A 16286-nucleotide genomic window follows, 5' to 3' on the forward strand; every position below is an offset into this window, starting at 1 on the left:
CTGTGGAGCAGGTCTGGGCTACACCGCGGGCTTCTGTGTTCCCTGTTAAAATGAGGTGTGGGATTGAGGCTTGTGGGGTGTGACTTGCAGCTCTGCGAGAGAGGCGGCAAGCATAAACCACCAGCAGTGAGACTGCGATCTGGAGCGTTCCTTACATCCTGGAGCAAACACTTCACCAGATGGTGAAGCACTGCTTGGACTGGGAAAGACACAAGAGCTGCCCAGTCTCACTTGCCGTGGTTAATGTTAAAAAGATTAAAAGGTCTCTAATTGCAGAAACACCCCTAGTACTGTACTTTAACGCACTGAAGGAGTCTCTGCCACCTGCATGTGTACGTGGGTGATGTCTGTTGGACACCTACGGCTCAGCCCGATGGAGACTTATGGCTCAGCCCGGAGATTTCCTCCTCTCCTACTGTTGCTGAGAGACCTGGCTGCTCTGAATTGCTCCCAAGTACTGGGAAGCTGATAACTGAAGACTGGCAGCTCAGATAGGTCTTGAACTAGTAATAGAAGCAGTTTGATGTGACAGCCTGACATGCACTTCCATCTCCTGCCCTGGTGGCTATCTGCATCATCTGAGAGTCTCTACATGAAATAGGAGGTTTGGACCAGGCTCAGGGATGTAGCCTGGTGCCTGCTGTCACTGCCTCCAGGCAGAGACACGGGACCTACAGAAACCCTGTATAACCCTGACAGATTGCAGACACTACTGCTCACTTCCATCCCTATAAGGCTTCACACATCTTTGCTACTAGAGGGTGTATGAGGACTGCAGCTTCCTATTCTTTCCTGTTCCCTTGTTGGAACGGTAGACTTAACATCCCTGTGGTCCTTCTTTTCATCAAAGGTTCCTGTCACACATTGTTTTTTAATACTAAGTATTTGCTTGATCCATCTCACTCATTTCCAGGTAGGTCCAAAGGCAGTTTAGAGATTAAAATCAAAGGCAATCATGTCTTCATCTAAAAATCTAATTAGTAGTCTGTGTGAAAGAACAAAGGTATAACACAATTCTTTCCCCAAAAGTGCAGTTTAATGAGGAGTTTGTAGTGATAGTTGCTATTTCTTAGTGGATTTAAGATTTAGTTCAGGTTTCAGTTCACAACTGTAAGTCTAGTTTTGAATGATTGTAGCAAAGTCAGCATGTGATAGACCAAAACTGCAACCCTACAATCTCTCGATTATTCTTGCCACCTGTGAAAGCCTGGACATTGAGCTTGTTTCATTCCATAGTGTGAGGCAGAGATGGGAAACTGAGCTTGTCTCAGGCACAACTTGCATTTGGCCATGGCGGCCCTGAGCATAAATGAAGCAAATAACAAGGATGTTGGCTCTGAATACTGTGTAGATAGGATTGTTCTGACCCCTTTATTGGAAGCTGATGAGCCTTCACAAGAATGTGAAAGGGTGACTCAAGGATGAGCTGACTCAGAGGATGGAGTTGGAAAAGCAGACACCAGGATATAAGGGACAAGGACCACCCAAAGGACCCTCAAGGAAGCCCAGCTTTGGAACTGCATGTGTTCACTAAGCTATGCCCATTATTATCATAGTAATGCTCCTCTACTCTTCATGTACAGATTATGGATAACACACCTGTCCTGGGTTCAGCAGTAGCAGTCATTTTTCTCCTTCTTAGTAGCTGGTGCAGTGCTGTGGTTTTGACTTTCAGCCTGGGAACAGCGCTGATAACGCCGATGTTTTTAGTTGTTGCTCAGTAATGTTTACTCTGACCAAGGACTTTCTGAGTCTCGTGCTCTGCCAGGGAGGAGGGGAAGCTGGGAGGAAGCAGAGACAGGGCACCTGACCCAAACTGACCAAAGAGGTATTCCATACCACAGCACATCATGCCCACTATATAAACTGGGGGCAGTTACCTGGAAGGGCGAGTTCACTGCTTGGTCAGGCTGGGTATCGGTTGGTGGGTGGTGAGCGGTTGTATTCTCTTCCCTTATTTCCCTTATCATTATTATCATTGGTGGTAGCAGTAGTGGTTTGTGTTATACCTTAGTTACTGGGCTGTTCTTATCTCAACCTGTGGGAGTTACATTCTTTCGATTCTCCTCCCCATCCCTCTGGGAGTGGGGGAAAGGAAGTGGGGGGGGGGGGGAGTGAGCAAATGGCTGCTTGGTTTCTTGGTTGTCGGCTGTGCTTAAACCATGACAACCCCAAAAGAGCATGAACATGAAAGTGCAGGGCTCAGGTCAGAGGAAGAGCTCCCACCGCCAATACCCTGGGTGAAGAGGACCAGTAAGACATCACTGGATCCACAGATGGTGATACTTCTTCTCTCTACCTCTTTTTCTCCCTTTCTCTTCTCCTCTCTTTTCCATTGAAGTGACTAGATCTAAGTGAAAATGTGTGGCACGGGACTTGCTGATCTAATTTAAGTAATCATTATCTTTCCACATTTATGTCCTTCCTCTTGATCCTTGAGCTGCTGCCTGGCCCCATCTCAGCAGCTCAGCACCTTTACCTCCGATTTTACCTCTCTTACATTTCACGGCTCAACTCTATGGACTTCCTCATAGCTCCTTCTCTCAATTTAACAATTTCCTCAAAAATCTGAGCAAAGGTTATGCAGCTCTGTCAGAGCAGAACTAAGCTGACAGCAGAAAGAGATGGAAAGAGGGGTGGTTATGTTGCTCCTTTTCATGTTCACCTTTGAAGCATCCACATGGTCTTTATATTTGCAGTTTCAACACCCTGGAAGGTCCAGGTAATAAAACTGGGGATGAGTGCTGTGTAACTTTAATATTTATTTCAGTAATTTTGCACTAATGATGCTGTGAGCACATCAGCTGCAAGTTGTCCACAAACAAGTTTCTCCATGATTTCCCAGATTTTTTTTTAAGTCTAAGTAAAGGGATGGGTAAGGCAGCTTTCTGGAGAATAGAATATCAGTTGATAAAGACAGATATAGGTATTTTTCAGCAGCAACTTTTAGGTGTTAGCAATGGCACTAACCTATTTGGAGTGCAGTCTGCTAAAAATGCAGGTGTGAGTGAGATGTTGCTGGGAGAAATATGACCAATGGAAAAAAAAGCTGAGTATTACTCCATACTTTTCTCCATTACTTTATAATGTCTAATGACAAAAGATTGCCTTAGGCTTTATTTTTCAAGAAGCAAAGGTCAGGCGTTTCAAGGACTCAGGAGCTACTGAGACATGGTTTCCTACAGAGTTTATCCCTGTGCTTTATTCACCTCCTAAATGCAAGATCACACCATTGCTTTTCCCTGAATTAGGAAAACTTTTAGGGATTTGAGTCCATAATCCTAAAAACCCTGTAATGAATATTACAGTATATGTTACAGGTGTGCTTTCTCTCTAACAGGACACCTCTTTTCATGACCCTATTATTTGCCAAAAAGGCTAAGTACCTACCTTGGAAAATAAGTATTTTTTTACTTTTATTAATGATGATGTGAATAATGAATGTGAACAAGCATGTGTGTGATGCAGTAACATGTAAGGTACTGCCACAGCTGCAGAAATAAGAAATTCCAACTAGATCACAATGTTTAGGACACTGAGACACTGTGGTATCCATAGGCTGCTCCACATTTGTGTTGTAAAGGTAAAACCAATAAAGAATGACATTGACTAACTGTCCTCCAGCCTGCCAGATGTGTTATTACAAGTTTGCAGATGCCAAGTTGTTAATGCCCTGATTTGTTAAAGCTTCCATGTTCTCAGCCATATGTTTCAGATGCCTGCCTGGGTGTCAGCAATCCAGCAGCCTGAATAGCAGACTCCATATGTGTCACTGAAGTGGACGGTTTGACTCCAAGGCTCCCTCATCCACTTTGTGCTTATTGGGAGGCTGGTAAACTGACTTACTTTAGATCTAAATTCTGTGAGTAGATAGCCATCTGGGGATAGGATTGCTTTTTGCCTGGCTTTCAGAATCTACAGGCAAGCAGTTAACCCATGTATGCTTGAATGAAATGTGTTTAGTATGTAAGATTTACAAGTGCGTAGATAGCTGAGAAGCCTCTCCGGTCCTGGACTGCCCAACTGTTAAATACCACAGCCCTGCAGTTCACAAAGACTCATTCCATAGATTTCTAGACTGTGCACCATAGAATGTCTTTTCACTTGGGAAATACCAAAACAGGCCTGTGCTGTGAGCACTCAGTGTTTCTTTACGTTTGTCTGCAGAGTGGGGCTGTTGGATCTATTTCTGTTTGTTCTGGAGGCTGGTCAGTGCAAGAGCAGTTTTGTTGTTGCTTGTGGTTTAATTGTACTGTTCAATTAATATTTGCCCACCTACTAAGGTAATGCCATGACAATGAATAAAGAAAATGTAAAAGCTCATCGTGCCCCGAAAGCCTATCTCTCAAAAGCTCAACGGAGAAATAATCCAAAACTTCTTTAGACACATCCATGTCCATTTTGGATGCCACTGCCCCAGAAGGATGTCAAAATACTGAAGCGAGTGTGGCAGGGCCCCTGTGATTGTGGCTGGAGTGGCTGGTGTATAAGAGAGGCTGAGAGGTTTTGTTTTGAGAACGCTAAATGAGGATTTTATTAATATCTTCACCTAGCTAACGGAAGGGTATGAAGAGGACAGACAGAGCCAGTCTCTTCTTGGATACAGTCAGTTAAATGAAAAAAGACTTGCAGATACAAGGTGCAACAAGGGGTTAGGTAGGAAGAAAAATATCATGAGCACGGTTGAACACTACAATAAGGTTACCTAGGGAGGTTGTGGAGTCTCCATCCTTGGAAATATTCAAAACTCAAGGAGGTAGGGCTTGGACTATATGATCTCTAGAGGCCCTTTTCTACCAAAATTATTCTGTGATTTATCTGACTGCTCTTTTAATCTTTTATATCTTTGTCCTGGGTTCAGCAGTAGCAGTCGTTCTTCCCCTTCTCAGTAGCTGGTGCAGTGCTGTGGTTTCGACTTTCAGCCTGGGAACAGCGCTGATAACACCAATGTTTTTAGTTGCTGCTCAGTAATGTTTTAGTCTGACCAAGGACTTTCTGAGTCTCATGCTCTGCCAGGGAGGAGGGGAAGCTGGGAGGAAGCAGAGACAGGACACCTGACCCAAACTAGCCAAAGAGGTATTCGATACCACAGCCCGTCATGCCCACTATATAAACTGGAGCAGTTACCTGGAAGGGCGAGATCACCACACGGGTCGGGCTGGGTATCGGTCGGTGGGTGGTGAGCGGTTGTATTCCCTTCCCTTGTTATGTCCCTTATCATTATTATTATTGGTGGCAGCAGCAGCAGTGGTTTGTGTTACACCTTAGTTACTGGGCTATTCTTATCTCAACCTGTGGGAGTTACATTCTTTCAATTCTCCTCCGCATCCCTCCAGGAGCGGGGGGAGGAGGGTGGGGGGGAGTAAGCAAGTGGCTGCATGGTTCTGGGTTGCCGGCTGGGCTTAAACCACGACAATCTTTATAGAACAAAAATTTTATTTTCAGCTTATTCTAAATGTGAATAAAAGGACATGCACTCCCCCAGGAAATATTTTCTTTAAATTCAGTAGGTTTTTTTCTCACACTGAGCAATTTCTTTGCCAATAGTGCAACAAAGAAGCGTTCTTTTTGACTATGAACATTCTAAAGCAGCTTTTGTCTGTCACTAATTCATCAGATCACATATCTGACTTCATAGGTAATAAAATAAAAACTTGTTTCTGTTGAAAACACTACAATCCAGGGAAATCATGATTATGCAGGGTTATTCTTATGTATCCTTTCTTCTTTGTAACAGGATCTAAGTCAGATCTTAGACATAAGGCCAATAGATGAAAGCAGTGGAAAGATAAAGACAATTTTGAAATAATCTATTATTTTTAACTGCTGTCTTGTAAAAAAAGAGTAAGACCCCCCCCCCAAAAAAAAAACAACCAAAAAACATTTCCCTATCCAGATATGTTTAAATTTCCAATAAATCCAGATTCAGCTATATGCATGCCACAGATAGATTATTGTGCAAGAATTCTGTCTTGTGTGTGCCTTAGATATTCATTTTTCTAAACAAAAATTAGATCAGCTGAATGTGTCTTTCAAACCAGTAAGGCAGACTCTGCAGGATTTTTGTTTCAGTAAAAGCTGTAAAATAACTAAGGGCAAATTACTCCATTAGGTTTGCACAGATGTGTCTTTTACATCCAAACCTTGGAGCTGTAAGTGTAATCTCTCAGCATGCACCTTTCCAGTTTATTTAAGGGGCTAAAGATTGCAAAAAGGTCACAAGTGGCAACTTGCCTTAAAACCAGGAGGATGGTTAGACTGTATGGGATCAGCTGACTGACGCAGGTGAAGTTTTCATCTTGATAAACAGTGTCCTCTTACTACATAGCCATGTAGTTGCTAGTGTTGGCAGAAAGACTGAGGCAGACATTCATGCTCCGAGAACATGGGAAGGGCAGGATTCTCTCTTTCATCATCAGCAAGACCAGACAAAGCTGATGACAAACCTGCAGCTTAGTTACAGCTTTGTCTTAGGTTACTCTCTGAGCCATACGGTTTCTCTGCTCCCCATACTTGCCTTCCCCACAGATTTTGCAACAAAATCAGATTTGATTTCTAACCACCACTGCAGCAGTAGCTGCCTTACTAGTACCAGCTTTGGACTTCATAAGCATCCTAAGAACTGTGATTGCAAGCTGGAAGTCCCTCTGGACACTGTGCAATGTACCTTGATACCCTCTCCAGTTCCTTTTTCTGTAGAAAACCTGCTTATCTGCCATGTGCCTTAGCATTGTTTCCAGGAGGATCTGCTCCCTGATTTTGCTGGGCACTGCGGTGAGGCTGACCAGCCTGTAATTCCCTGGGTCTTCCTTTTTTCCCTTTTTAAAAATGAGTGTTATGTTTCCCCTTTTTCAATCACTGGGTACTTCACCAGCCTGCCATGACTTCTCAAGTATGATGGATAATGGCTTGGCAACTACATCTGCCAGTTCTCTCAGGACCCACATCTCATCAGGTCCATCAGTGAATTCCTGCTTTCAGCATGAGCTGTTCAGTAACTTGTGTGAAGATGTTACCAAATCCTCCTCTGGTCCCACAGCTTTGCTCTGGGAGTATGAGAGGGGGAAGACAGGTGGGAAGATGAGGCCTGTTTGTGATGCTGGCATATCTGTAGGTGGTGTCATGAAGTAATAATTACTAGCAGCCACTGGCAATGATTGCAACACCTGAATGACCTCAACCCATTTACGAAGAGAAAGATATCAAATAGTAAAGAAAAATATCCATGGGTCTTAGCATAAAGCTTCTCAGCATATTTGCTGTCATGTGATTTAGTCATGGGTGACAACCAACACAATTTCTTCCTGATTAAATCCTTTCAAGGAAAAGCTTCTATATTAAGGATCCTGGTACTAAACTACATCCATGCTGAATTATTTCCCTGGTACATTGGCAAGAGTATTTCTAGCATTTCTTTTCATTTTGCAAAATGACTGTTCTAGAGAAGAAACAACTTCATTCCTCATTTCATCAATATACCTATCAAAATTTCAATGCTGTGACCTGATTGTCCAATATGTAATAAAGGTCAGTGTATGATCAGTTAATACCCATTTAGCTGTTTGCAGAATTGCTTGTGCCTTGTTCTATCAGTGACTTAGTAGAGGTGAGACACTTCTGCTTCCTGGTAACAGCAGGGTCTGAAGGTTCAGGCATCCTCATTAATATCATTGACTATAGAAGAAAAATATTTTGTCTTCAAATATTCTATACACATATGCATATTACCTAATATGCTACGGATTTAAACCCTTGCTGGTGAAGTAAATCAGCATCTACAGTTACAGGCTCTTCCTATTCTACTTTTCTTGGATTCCTGCTATTTCCACACATAAGCATCTGCACTTCTTTGGTCCCACATCTCATTTCCCTTTTGTTTTGGTGAGCTCTTGTCACTATCTAGTCTGCTGTTCCTTCCTTGAGCTCTCCCTTCGATTATCTACCACCCCGTGGTCTTGGTTGTCCATAAACATTACTAGCTTTCTGAAAAGGTTTTCTTCATGCTTTTTAGGATCTATTTCTATCTTTTCTGTGATTCAGTCTCAGGCAACTTTGTACTTGGCTCACCTCAAGTACTGATGATTCCCGAAAGATTAAACAGCAGAGCTGTTAATGCAGGTCTTTTTCAGCAATTTCTGATCAATGTAACTTGTTCCAACTGGTGCGCAGAAATCACTTGCTTTTCAGCCAACAGTGCTAAGAGTTTTTCCCTAGAAGGTCTGGCAATTATCCACAGTGCGTGATGTGTGATGATGGCATAAAATATTCTGGGATACCTGCATAATTACTTGGGAAACACTGTTGTCAAATCCCATGGTATGGGTTTATTCAGAAGAGCGATTCCTACTCCATAATAACACTCACTGCTTCCAGCAGGTATGCACAGTTTTGCATCCAAGAAAAAAAAATAAATCATTGCAGTTATTCAGTGTATCACTTGTTAATTTCCTATCCTAGTGATAGGACACGTGGGAATGGTTCAAAGCTACACCAGGGAGGTTTAGACTGGGCATTAGGAAGCATTTCTTTACTGAGAAGGTTTTCAAACACTGGAACAGGCTCCCTAGAGAAGTGGTCAATGCCCCAGGCCTGTCAGTGTTTGAGAGCCATTTGTACAATCCCTTAACAACATGCCTTAACTTGGTCAGCCCTGAATTGGTCAAGTGGTTGGAGTAGATGATCATCGTAGATCTTTTCCAACCAAAATAGCCTGTCCTATTCTGTACTAGTACTGGGTTAGTAAACTTAGTTTTGTAAAGCCCTCCTTACCTTCAGGCCTGGAAATAGCAAATGTAATTCTGGTTGAGCTGGCTTTTATAACATTAACAACTGTTAATGTTACAAATACGGCTATAACAGGGTGTCAGATTTTACAGCTGGCACAATTTGAGGTAGGAATAAATGAAGCATATGAGGTGCTTCATTATAAATTTCACCTTATGATCAAAAACCTCTGATAATAGCAGATATATCATGTGGAGAAGTAGTCTTGTGTATAACAGCAGAGGTCAGGACTAGACAATGTAACCTGCTTTAAATTGTGCACCTCTCAAACATAAGTGTGCCTCACCTTACTTCATAATAATTGCAACACCAAAGCACTAGCTTTAGCAACAGAATCTACTTTTGCCATTTCAAAGTGGCAGCTGCAAGCCCCAGGACCAGCCCTCACTGTGGAGCCTGGGCCTTCCCACAGAAACTGCTGCAGTCAGAAGGGTTGATTTAGGGTTTCCCAGGAAAGCAGAAATCAGGAGTGAGTAAAAAAATGCAGACCTTGTGTGGGAAAGGAGCAGGGCTTACTGGCTGGGTAGGCCTACAGGCAGGCTTTCCTCTTAACATCACAGATTTGTCAGTTTCCTAGAAATGATGAAGGGAAATGTGGAAGAATGAAGAATGATATGAAAACCACAAAGCAGTCCAGCTTATGTGTCTCAAGTTAAGCATCAGAACCCATTTTGGCACTCAGGTTCCTTAGTTGTTGTCACTGCTTTTGAATATTTTTACTTTATTATTCTTGTTACAGCTATTTTTGGTAGAGTAATACTAAAAATGAAAAAAAAAAAAAAATAAAGCCAATCTTCCTAGTACTACAAATGTGGTTACAAATACACTGATGTTTCTAGGTTGTCTGATAGCATCTGATCACCAGGAGCATAATATAGTAGCTAGTATAAAATCATTGAATATAACCAGCGTGTTGTTCATGCATCACTATGTCTTCCAGCTTGTAGAAATTACAACTGGCCTACCAACCAAATGCAGTGTTTTATTCAAATCAGGCGATGGTCTACATCAACATTTTCAGGCCCCTACAAAACTGTTCAGCAGAGGTGTGAGTGATGCACTTCTTACAAAAGGTTTTTCTTGGATACTTTATCAGGCTTTTTCTTCAGTAAAGCTGTGGGTCACCATATACTGAAATTGCTACAACTTCTGTACTGCCATGGGCATGTTAACCTGTGCTTTTTAAATCAGTGGGATTGACACAGTGCACCTTCCTCATATTGCTAAAAAATACTGTATTTGTCACACCTAACACATGATGTTCCTGTTTCCCTTTTGGGATGCTGTGTACCTTAGTCCCTGCCTTTTTTCTGGGGTGTGGGCTCCTCCCCTTAAGCCCACGAAAGACTTAAAAGCAGGCAGCTGTGCCACCTGGGTGCACATCTTGCTCTTCTGTGAAGCTGGCTTTGCTCCTCCTTGCTGTGCAGTGCTGAGGAGTGGATCCACCCTCAGGCTGTTGCTTCCTAACACTGCTGGTCTTCCCGGCTACTCAGGTATTTGCAGCTAAAGTAAACTGAATGGGGATGGAATAAACGTGCATGAGTAGAAACTGTGGAAAATTCTCAGTGACTGGTAGCGTATCTTTGAATAGCTGAAGGGCTTTGACTAAATCTGCTTCTTTATTATGTTTTTGTATCACCTTTGGAATCAGTTTGATTTTTCTTTTCTGATTTGATTGTCAAAACATTGGCTTCAGAAATGTTTGAGGGTTTGTGTCTTTTTGTGGGAAAACTGACTGTGTAAATGGGACTAATGGTACTGGAACTAAATGAATCTACCAGAGGGATTATGTCTTCTGCAGCACTGGTTCTACTGTCCTTCAGCTATTTTTAATTGTTTGCCCAGTGATTGTTGATACACCTTTTTTGACTTGTTCTTTTTAGAGTTTCTCTGAAGTGATTCTTAACAAAGTAAACGAACTTTCCAGTTTAGACGTATATATGTGAAAATCAAGAAATTGCCACAGCAGCATTAGGGTAGATTTGCTTCTGCCTTGCTTGCATTACATAGTTTTAAAATAGGCATGAATTGCTGCCTATTCTGATCTGGTTGCATTTCTAAAACTTTCTGTGCAGGTAAAAAAGACTGCATGTAGGCATATAGGTGTATTTCATGATGAATCAGCCCTTGCATATACTGAGCTTATGCTACCAATTGTAGGGTATCATCTCAATGCTTATATCCACAAATCTAATCAGCAAGAATGGAGGACAAGAAAATTTGGAAAGAAGATTCAGATAGTAAAGACATATCTGGTGCTAGAGACAATGCAGTTGGCATATTTGATGCTCTTTTTCCTTCTCAGCAAGAAGGAAGGAGTTATAAATCTTGCTTCTGCTGTTACTTCTGTCAGTCAGTTAATGAAAATACTAAAGCTGCTGTGATAAAGCTGAATGAGGCTCTAGTTATTCCACCATCTCAAAAAGAATATAACTGATAATTGATGTACCACAACTAGTTTTGATGACAGAAAATATTGCAGCCCATTGTATCAAATTAGACTTAATTTGCTCTACCCAAAAAGTCTTGTTCTAGAATGATGTGTTGTTTTCTTTGGCTTTTTTTAAGGAATGGAGAAGGTGGTTGCTTGTCCATATAAAAGGCCAGATGCTCTCTGTAGGCTGATATGCTTCCCATGGGCTGGAAGTGGAGCTTCTCATCTTGCTCAGTGGGGCAGCCTCTTCAGCAGTTCAATTGAAGGTTAGTCATTTGTGCAGCTAAAGCAGAAGTTAAGCATGTCTGAAATACACAGTAGCAAATTTTTTTGAACGGACTATGATGTTCTTGATAGCACTGCAATGTTTATCCAGTGGATCTAATCCAGAAAGGAATTCCATTAGGCGCTGCCATTTCCATTAGAATGCGGTTAAATTTCTGTGCCACCTTGGATGAAATGATAGGTTAAAAAGTTGTAGCCTCACAGCTAAATTTAACAAGACTACAGTATGCTTGACTGCTTCAGAAACTATTGGTGTGATTCAGAAACGCAGTACACTGTCATATTGTCAATATGTTAAAAAAAGGCACCAGCAAAGTCAACAATGAAAATATGAGAACCTAGTTTTAATGTTGAGAGACTGAACAGAAGTTCTTTTATCCAGAGTGTTTGCATGGTTTTACACTTCTTGTAACAAAACTGAAGTTTAAACTGTGGATTTATAACAGTCAATATGACATTAATACAGACCATTGCCAAGGCAATTGTACCAGTCCTCTAAATGCTTGTATGCTGTGTGCTTTCTGTAAGCAGTTGCACAAGTCACATCAGATTCGCGTGTTGGTTTTTTTTTTTTTGTTTTGTTTTTTTTTTTTTAAAAAGGGAAGAAAAAGCTTTTTTTCATGGGAACCTCTTCCAAAAAAGTTACTAAGGAGGTGGCCTAGAAGCAAATGCAGACACGGATGAATAAAATCAGGGTGCAGCATGCTCTTCCAGAGATGTTTTGTGCCGAAAGGAAGTATGTAAGATGCAAACATTTCTGCCTATGGTATTAGATAGTGGTTTATTCTTTCTCTGCTAAAATACTTTGCATCTGACCCATTACTTCCATGTGAGTTTGCCGGTATGTGTGACGTCAAGAAGATTTTAGAAAACCAACCTTCTTTCCCTCATCTATTCATTCCTTACACTGCAGATTTCTGACCCAAGGCATTTATCAATCAGAACAGTTGGAGAGGCAACATCTGAGAGTAAAGGAAGGGGTGTAAACCTAATCTCTTCACGAAATCAAAAACCAGTAATAGAGTAGCAAATACATTGCATCAGCTTTAAGAAGGCTTAATTTAAATACTGTATACATTCTGCAAAATAGATTTAAAAGCTTAATTAAAATTATTGTACTATTTCTATCTGAAATAACTATAATTCTTTTCCCCCACTTCCTCCACCTCTTCTGCAGTGTCCTCTGTAAGCCTTCCTGGAAGAGAATTTCGTCAGGGGGAGCCTTTTGCAAAAGACATGGCAGATGTAGTTAATGAAATTGCAAGTGTTTTGTTAAAAGGACTGCAAGAAAAACCATTTGCATTTTTTGGTCACAGGTGAAAATACATACATTTGTAGATACTCCGGTGAAGGAGCTTTATCTTTGAATTCTAGGAATAGATAGTTACTTGCCTTTACTTGCTAAAACTTTAGGAAAATACCCTTCTGCAAAAGCTTTTTGTCAAGTCATCCAAAAACATGCTGTTAATGTCAAAGACTATTACTTCAGGCACAACATCTTCTAAAAACGGTGGTGTTGTGTTTCTTTTTCTTTCTACACTGACAAATTATAATTGTTCTTACTGTTAATATTTGTGTCAGTGCTTGCTCTAAAATGTAGGGGGGTAAACCAGTCACAAAACACATACTTTGAAGATCACTCTGTCACAAGAATTCAAAATAACTGTTCTTACTGCAAATTAAGGAGAATACTAAAAGAAAGAGAGACTAAAAAAAGGTCTGATTTGTAAAAGTAGACTGCAGAAGAATACACTTCATGTCAATTAACTAATATGACTATAATTTACATGTCATATAGTTTCAGCAACTGTTCAAGATAGCCAGTTAACACTGAAAGTCAAATGATGTTTAAATTTTACGGGGTTTACATATGTTTCTGCTTACTTTGCTTTAATTTCTCTTTTTGCTGCAGTTTTGGATCGTATGTTAGTCTTGCAGTTGCACTACACTTGAAAGAAAAGTATGGACTAGAACCAATCCATCTCTTTTTATCAGGGGCACCAACCCTAAATGTAAGTTTCAGAACCGTTAAGAGTATGAAACAAAATAGTAAGTTAGCTACCAAGAGTAAAAACAACAGAGTATAGGATGTAGAGTGGCTTTAACAGAAAACAATCTTTGCTTCTGAATCTACACAGAAAAATGTCTTGTTTTCTTAAAGGAAATTAATTCTGAGGCAAAGAATTTCACACTACAGAGTACTCACTGCTGCTAACCTTAGCCTGGGGAGAACAGTCTCCTTAAGCTAATGCCACATTTTTGAATACTGTATTATTTACTAATGGCCTCTCGCTTAATACTGAAAAGTAATCAAAACAAAACATGAAGTGCCACTCCCTACTCTGTAACATGTGAAATAGCTGTCTTAACCTAATCTTTCATAAACCTCCAGCACCAACCCTCAGTGCGTTTGTCTGTTTCTTTCTCTCCACCTTCTTTGTTGGCTTTTTAATCTGTCCTCAGTTTCTGCTGAGGTTCTGGTGGGTCTGCTTGTCTTTTCAGGAAAACAACAGTAAAGTGGCTTTTTCCTAGTCTTCCCGTCCTCAGACAGCATTTGGTATTTCCATTCTTCTGTTTCTGGGGCTTCTGAGCAATCCTGAGTACGAGCTAGTACTTCATGGAAGCAACTGTTATTCCTGCGAATTTCCATAATCAGTTGGACTCTCTAGTTCTACATCAGTCAGATTTGTGTCCACTGCTAGGCTTTTCTTTCTTTTAGATGGATTATTTTATTAGTTATATTTCAATTGTGAGAATCAAACTTCGAACAAAATTAATTTAATGGTCTGTGTGAAAGTTTCAGACCTTGAGGGTACTTGGCTCACTCATAATCTGCATTTTCGGCAAACACAGCCTACTAAGCTTTTCCAAGAAGTGTTTTCTGTGGATGTTAAACTAATCAGCCGTTCGTTGTATTTTGGAGACACAGAATCACTGTACTTTTTACTAAAACAATTCTTAATTAAAGTATTATTTAAAGTATGTTATATACAACACTTGATCTGTTTTGTCTGGGTGACAGTCTGAAGCATATGTTTACCTCAAAACTGCATACAAGGGAAAAGATGAAGACATTCTTGCACATCTAGAAATTTCAGGAGGAACTTCTTCTGATTTTCTGCAAGATAAAGACAGTAAGAAACATCTGATAAATACTCTCAAAGAAGACTCTAGAATACTTCACACATGGTCGTAAGTTTTACAATTTTGTATTACGTTTATACTTATATTTTACAGTTTTATTTCTGTCTGATTCAGGTTTTCATTTTTCTCTGTAATTTGTTCTTGTTTCTGTTACAAAAAGAGTATGAAACACTAAACATAGTTTTCTCCTTTGTGTGCTTCTAGTAGTTAAGCCCTAGATGCAAACACTGCTTATTGTAGCAACCACTACTGTTATTACAGAAGTGAATATGTCATGGTAGAATTACAGTTCTACGTAGGATCTAAAGTAATATTTTCACATCTTTTATTGTTTTCTGAGGCTAAAAATCTCAACTGATGGTGCCTCAGGATCACTGCTTTAGCATTCTGATCCATGCCTAAGCAGAAGCAAAGAATCCCTGTGTTCTAGGCATCCAGAGTGCAACCAGCTGCTTCTGCCCTAACTGCTGTTCCAAGTGGATGTTACACAACAGCTCATGTAGCTGAGTGGTTAAAGTTTCTTACCTTGGTGAAGACAAGGACACTCTTGGATGTGGGACCCATTTTAGCCATAGGAACCTGATGCTTAAGAACACCCTGAAACATTAGAACTTGAATACAAGCAGACAACACACTTGTTTATTGTAGGTGAGAATTTTTATTGCAGATTGAAGCTCCTTTTCTTCCTATTGGGTCATACTTTCATTCAAGTTTTTAGTAATTGCAGTAGGGTAAGGACCTAAGAATCTTACAGACACAGTAATTCCTTCCCTTGATGTTCTGCACAATCTAATTCCTGAAGTTTGTTATGTTTTGGAGGAGAAAGAAAATGCTAATTTGTATGTGGAAGAAACCTATATTTGGGGTTATCTGATGGAAAGTTTTATTACTGCTTTTCATACTGCTTTATGTTCACAGTTTTGAGATGGCAGATGGGAATATCCCCTTCTCTTGTGATATTACCTGCTTTAATGGGTCTGAAGATCAGCAAGCACATGATTTAGAAGGTACTTTGCTTATACTTACACATCTGCCTGTTGTATCAAATCAGTTAATGAAAAGCTTTTCTAGAGTCTTTAAAGCAACAAAGCAGTCTCAGTGTATGATCCAAACCAGTTGATATGGGATTTAAAATAATTATTAAATACTAATTTTGAAATTGTTACATAGAATGACTCCAATCGTTAACATTTCTCTGACATTTCTCATTTAAATATCTTTTTCAGCCTGGCATGATCTAACAAGTGGAGATACTTCCTTCTACAAATTTCCTGGAGGTCACTTTTACCTACTGGAGCCCTCTAATGAAATTTGCTTGGTAAAACATATAACAAGATGTATAGAACATGCTAGCCTATGAGTATTTCCCTCTTATTTTAATGGCAGACAGTGTAGGATTAGTCCACAGCAGTTCAAAATAAGTCATTCTTTCTGTACAATTGCATGCAGTTATGCCTAAGAGTTGTTTTGTTCCTCCTGTGTAATCCTTTAGAAGAGGGAGGGTTTTGATTTTTTTTGAAAATAAATATTGGCTTTGGGGCTTAAAAATAAAACAGTTTCCATCTTTCTTTTTCCCTCTTCTCATCTCACATGTGCACAAATCCTTCACTTCATTCCATAACCTCATTTCCAAGAAATG

The 16286-nt window shown here is 40.3% G+C and overlaps 1 protein-coding gene across 1 annotated transcript; it reads left to right on the top strand.

Moving 5' to 3' along the window:
* Positions 1-10183: 10183 nt before the first annotated feature.
* Positions 10184-16204, top strand: OLAH (oleoyl-ACP hydrolase). Its single transcript, XM_065669245.1, has 7 exons — positions 10184-10277; positions 11353-11484; positions 12681-12819; positions 13416-13515; positions 14526-14695; positions 15566-15654; positions 15874-16204. The coding sequence occupies exons 2-7, from the start codon at positions 11355-11357 to the stop codon at positions 16005-16007; spliced, it is 762 nt and encodes a 253-aa protein (XP_065525317.1). The 5' UTR covers positions 10184-10277; positions 11353-11354; the 3' UTR covers positions 16008-16204.
* Positions 16205-16286: the final 82 nt, after the last annotated feature.

The sequence above is a fragment of the Lathamus discolor genome, chromosome 2 (genome assembly GCF_037157495.1).
Source record: "Lathamus discolor isolate bLatDis1 chromosome 2, bLatDis1.hap1, whole genome shotgun sequence".
NCBI lineage: Eukaryota > Metazoa > Chordata > Aves > Psittaciformes > Psittacidae > Lathamus > Lathamus discolor.

Excerpts from the sequence above, each read along its gene's own strand:
- OLAH (XM_065669245.1), top strand. The coding sequence starts at position 11,355 with ATGGAGAAGGTGGTTGCTTGTCCATATAAAAGGCCAGATGCTCTCTGT. Across the intron at positions 11,485-12,680 it reads CTTCAGCAGTTCAATTGAAG|TGTCCTCTGTAAGCCTTCCT; the intron begins GTTAGTCATTTG and ends CCTCTTCTGCAG. Across the intron at positions 14,696-15,565 it reads AGAATACTTCACACATGGTC|TTTTGAGATGGCAGATGGGA; the intron begins GTAAGTTTTACA and ends TTATGTTCACAG.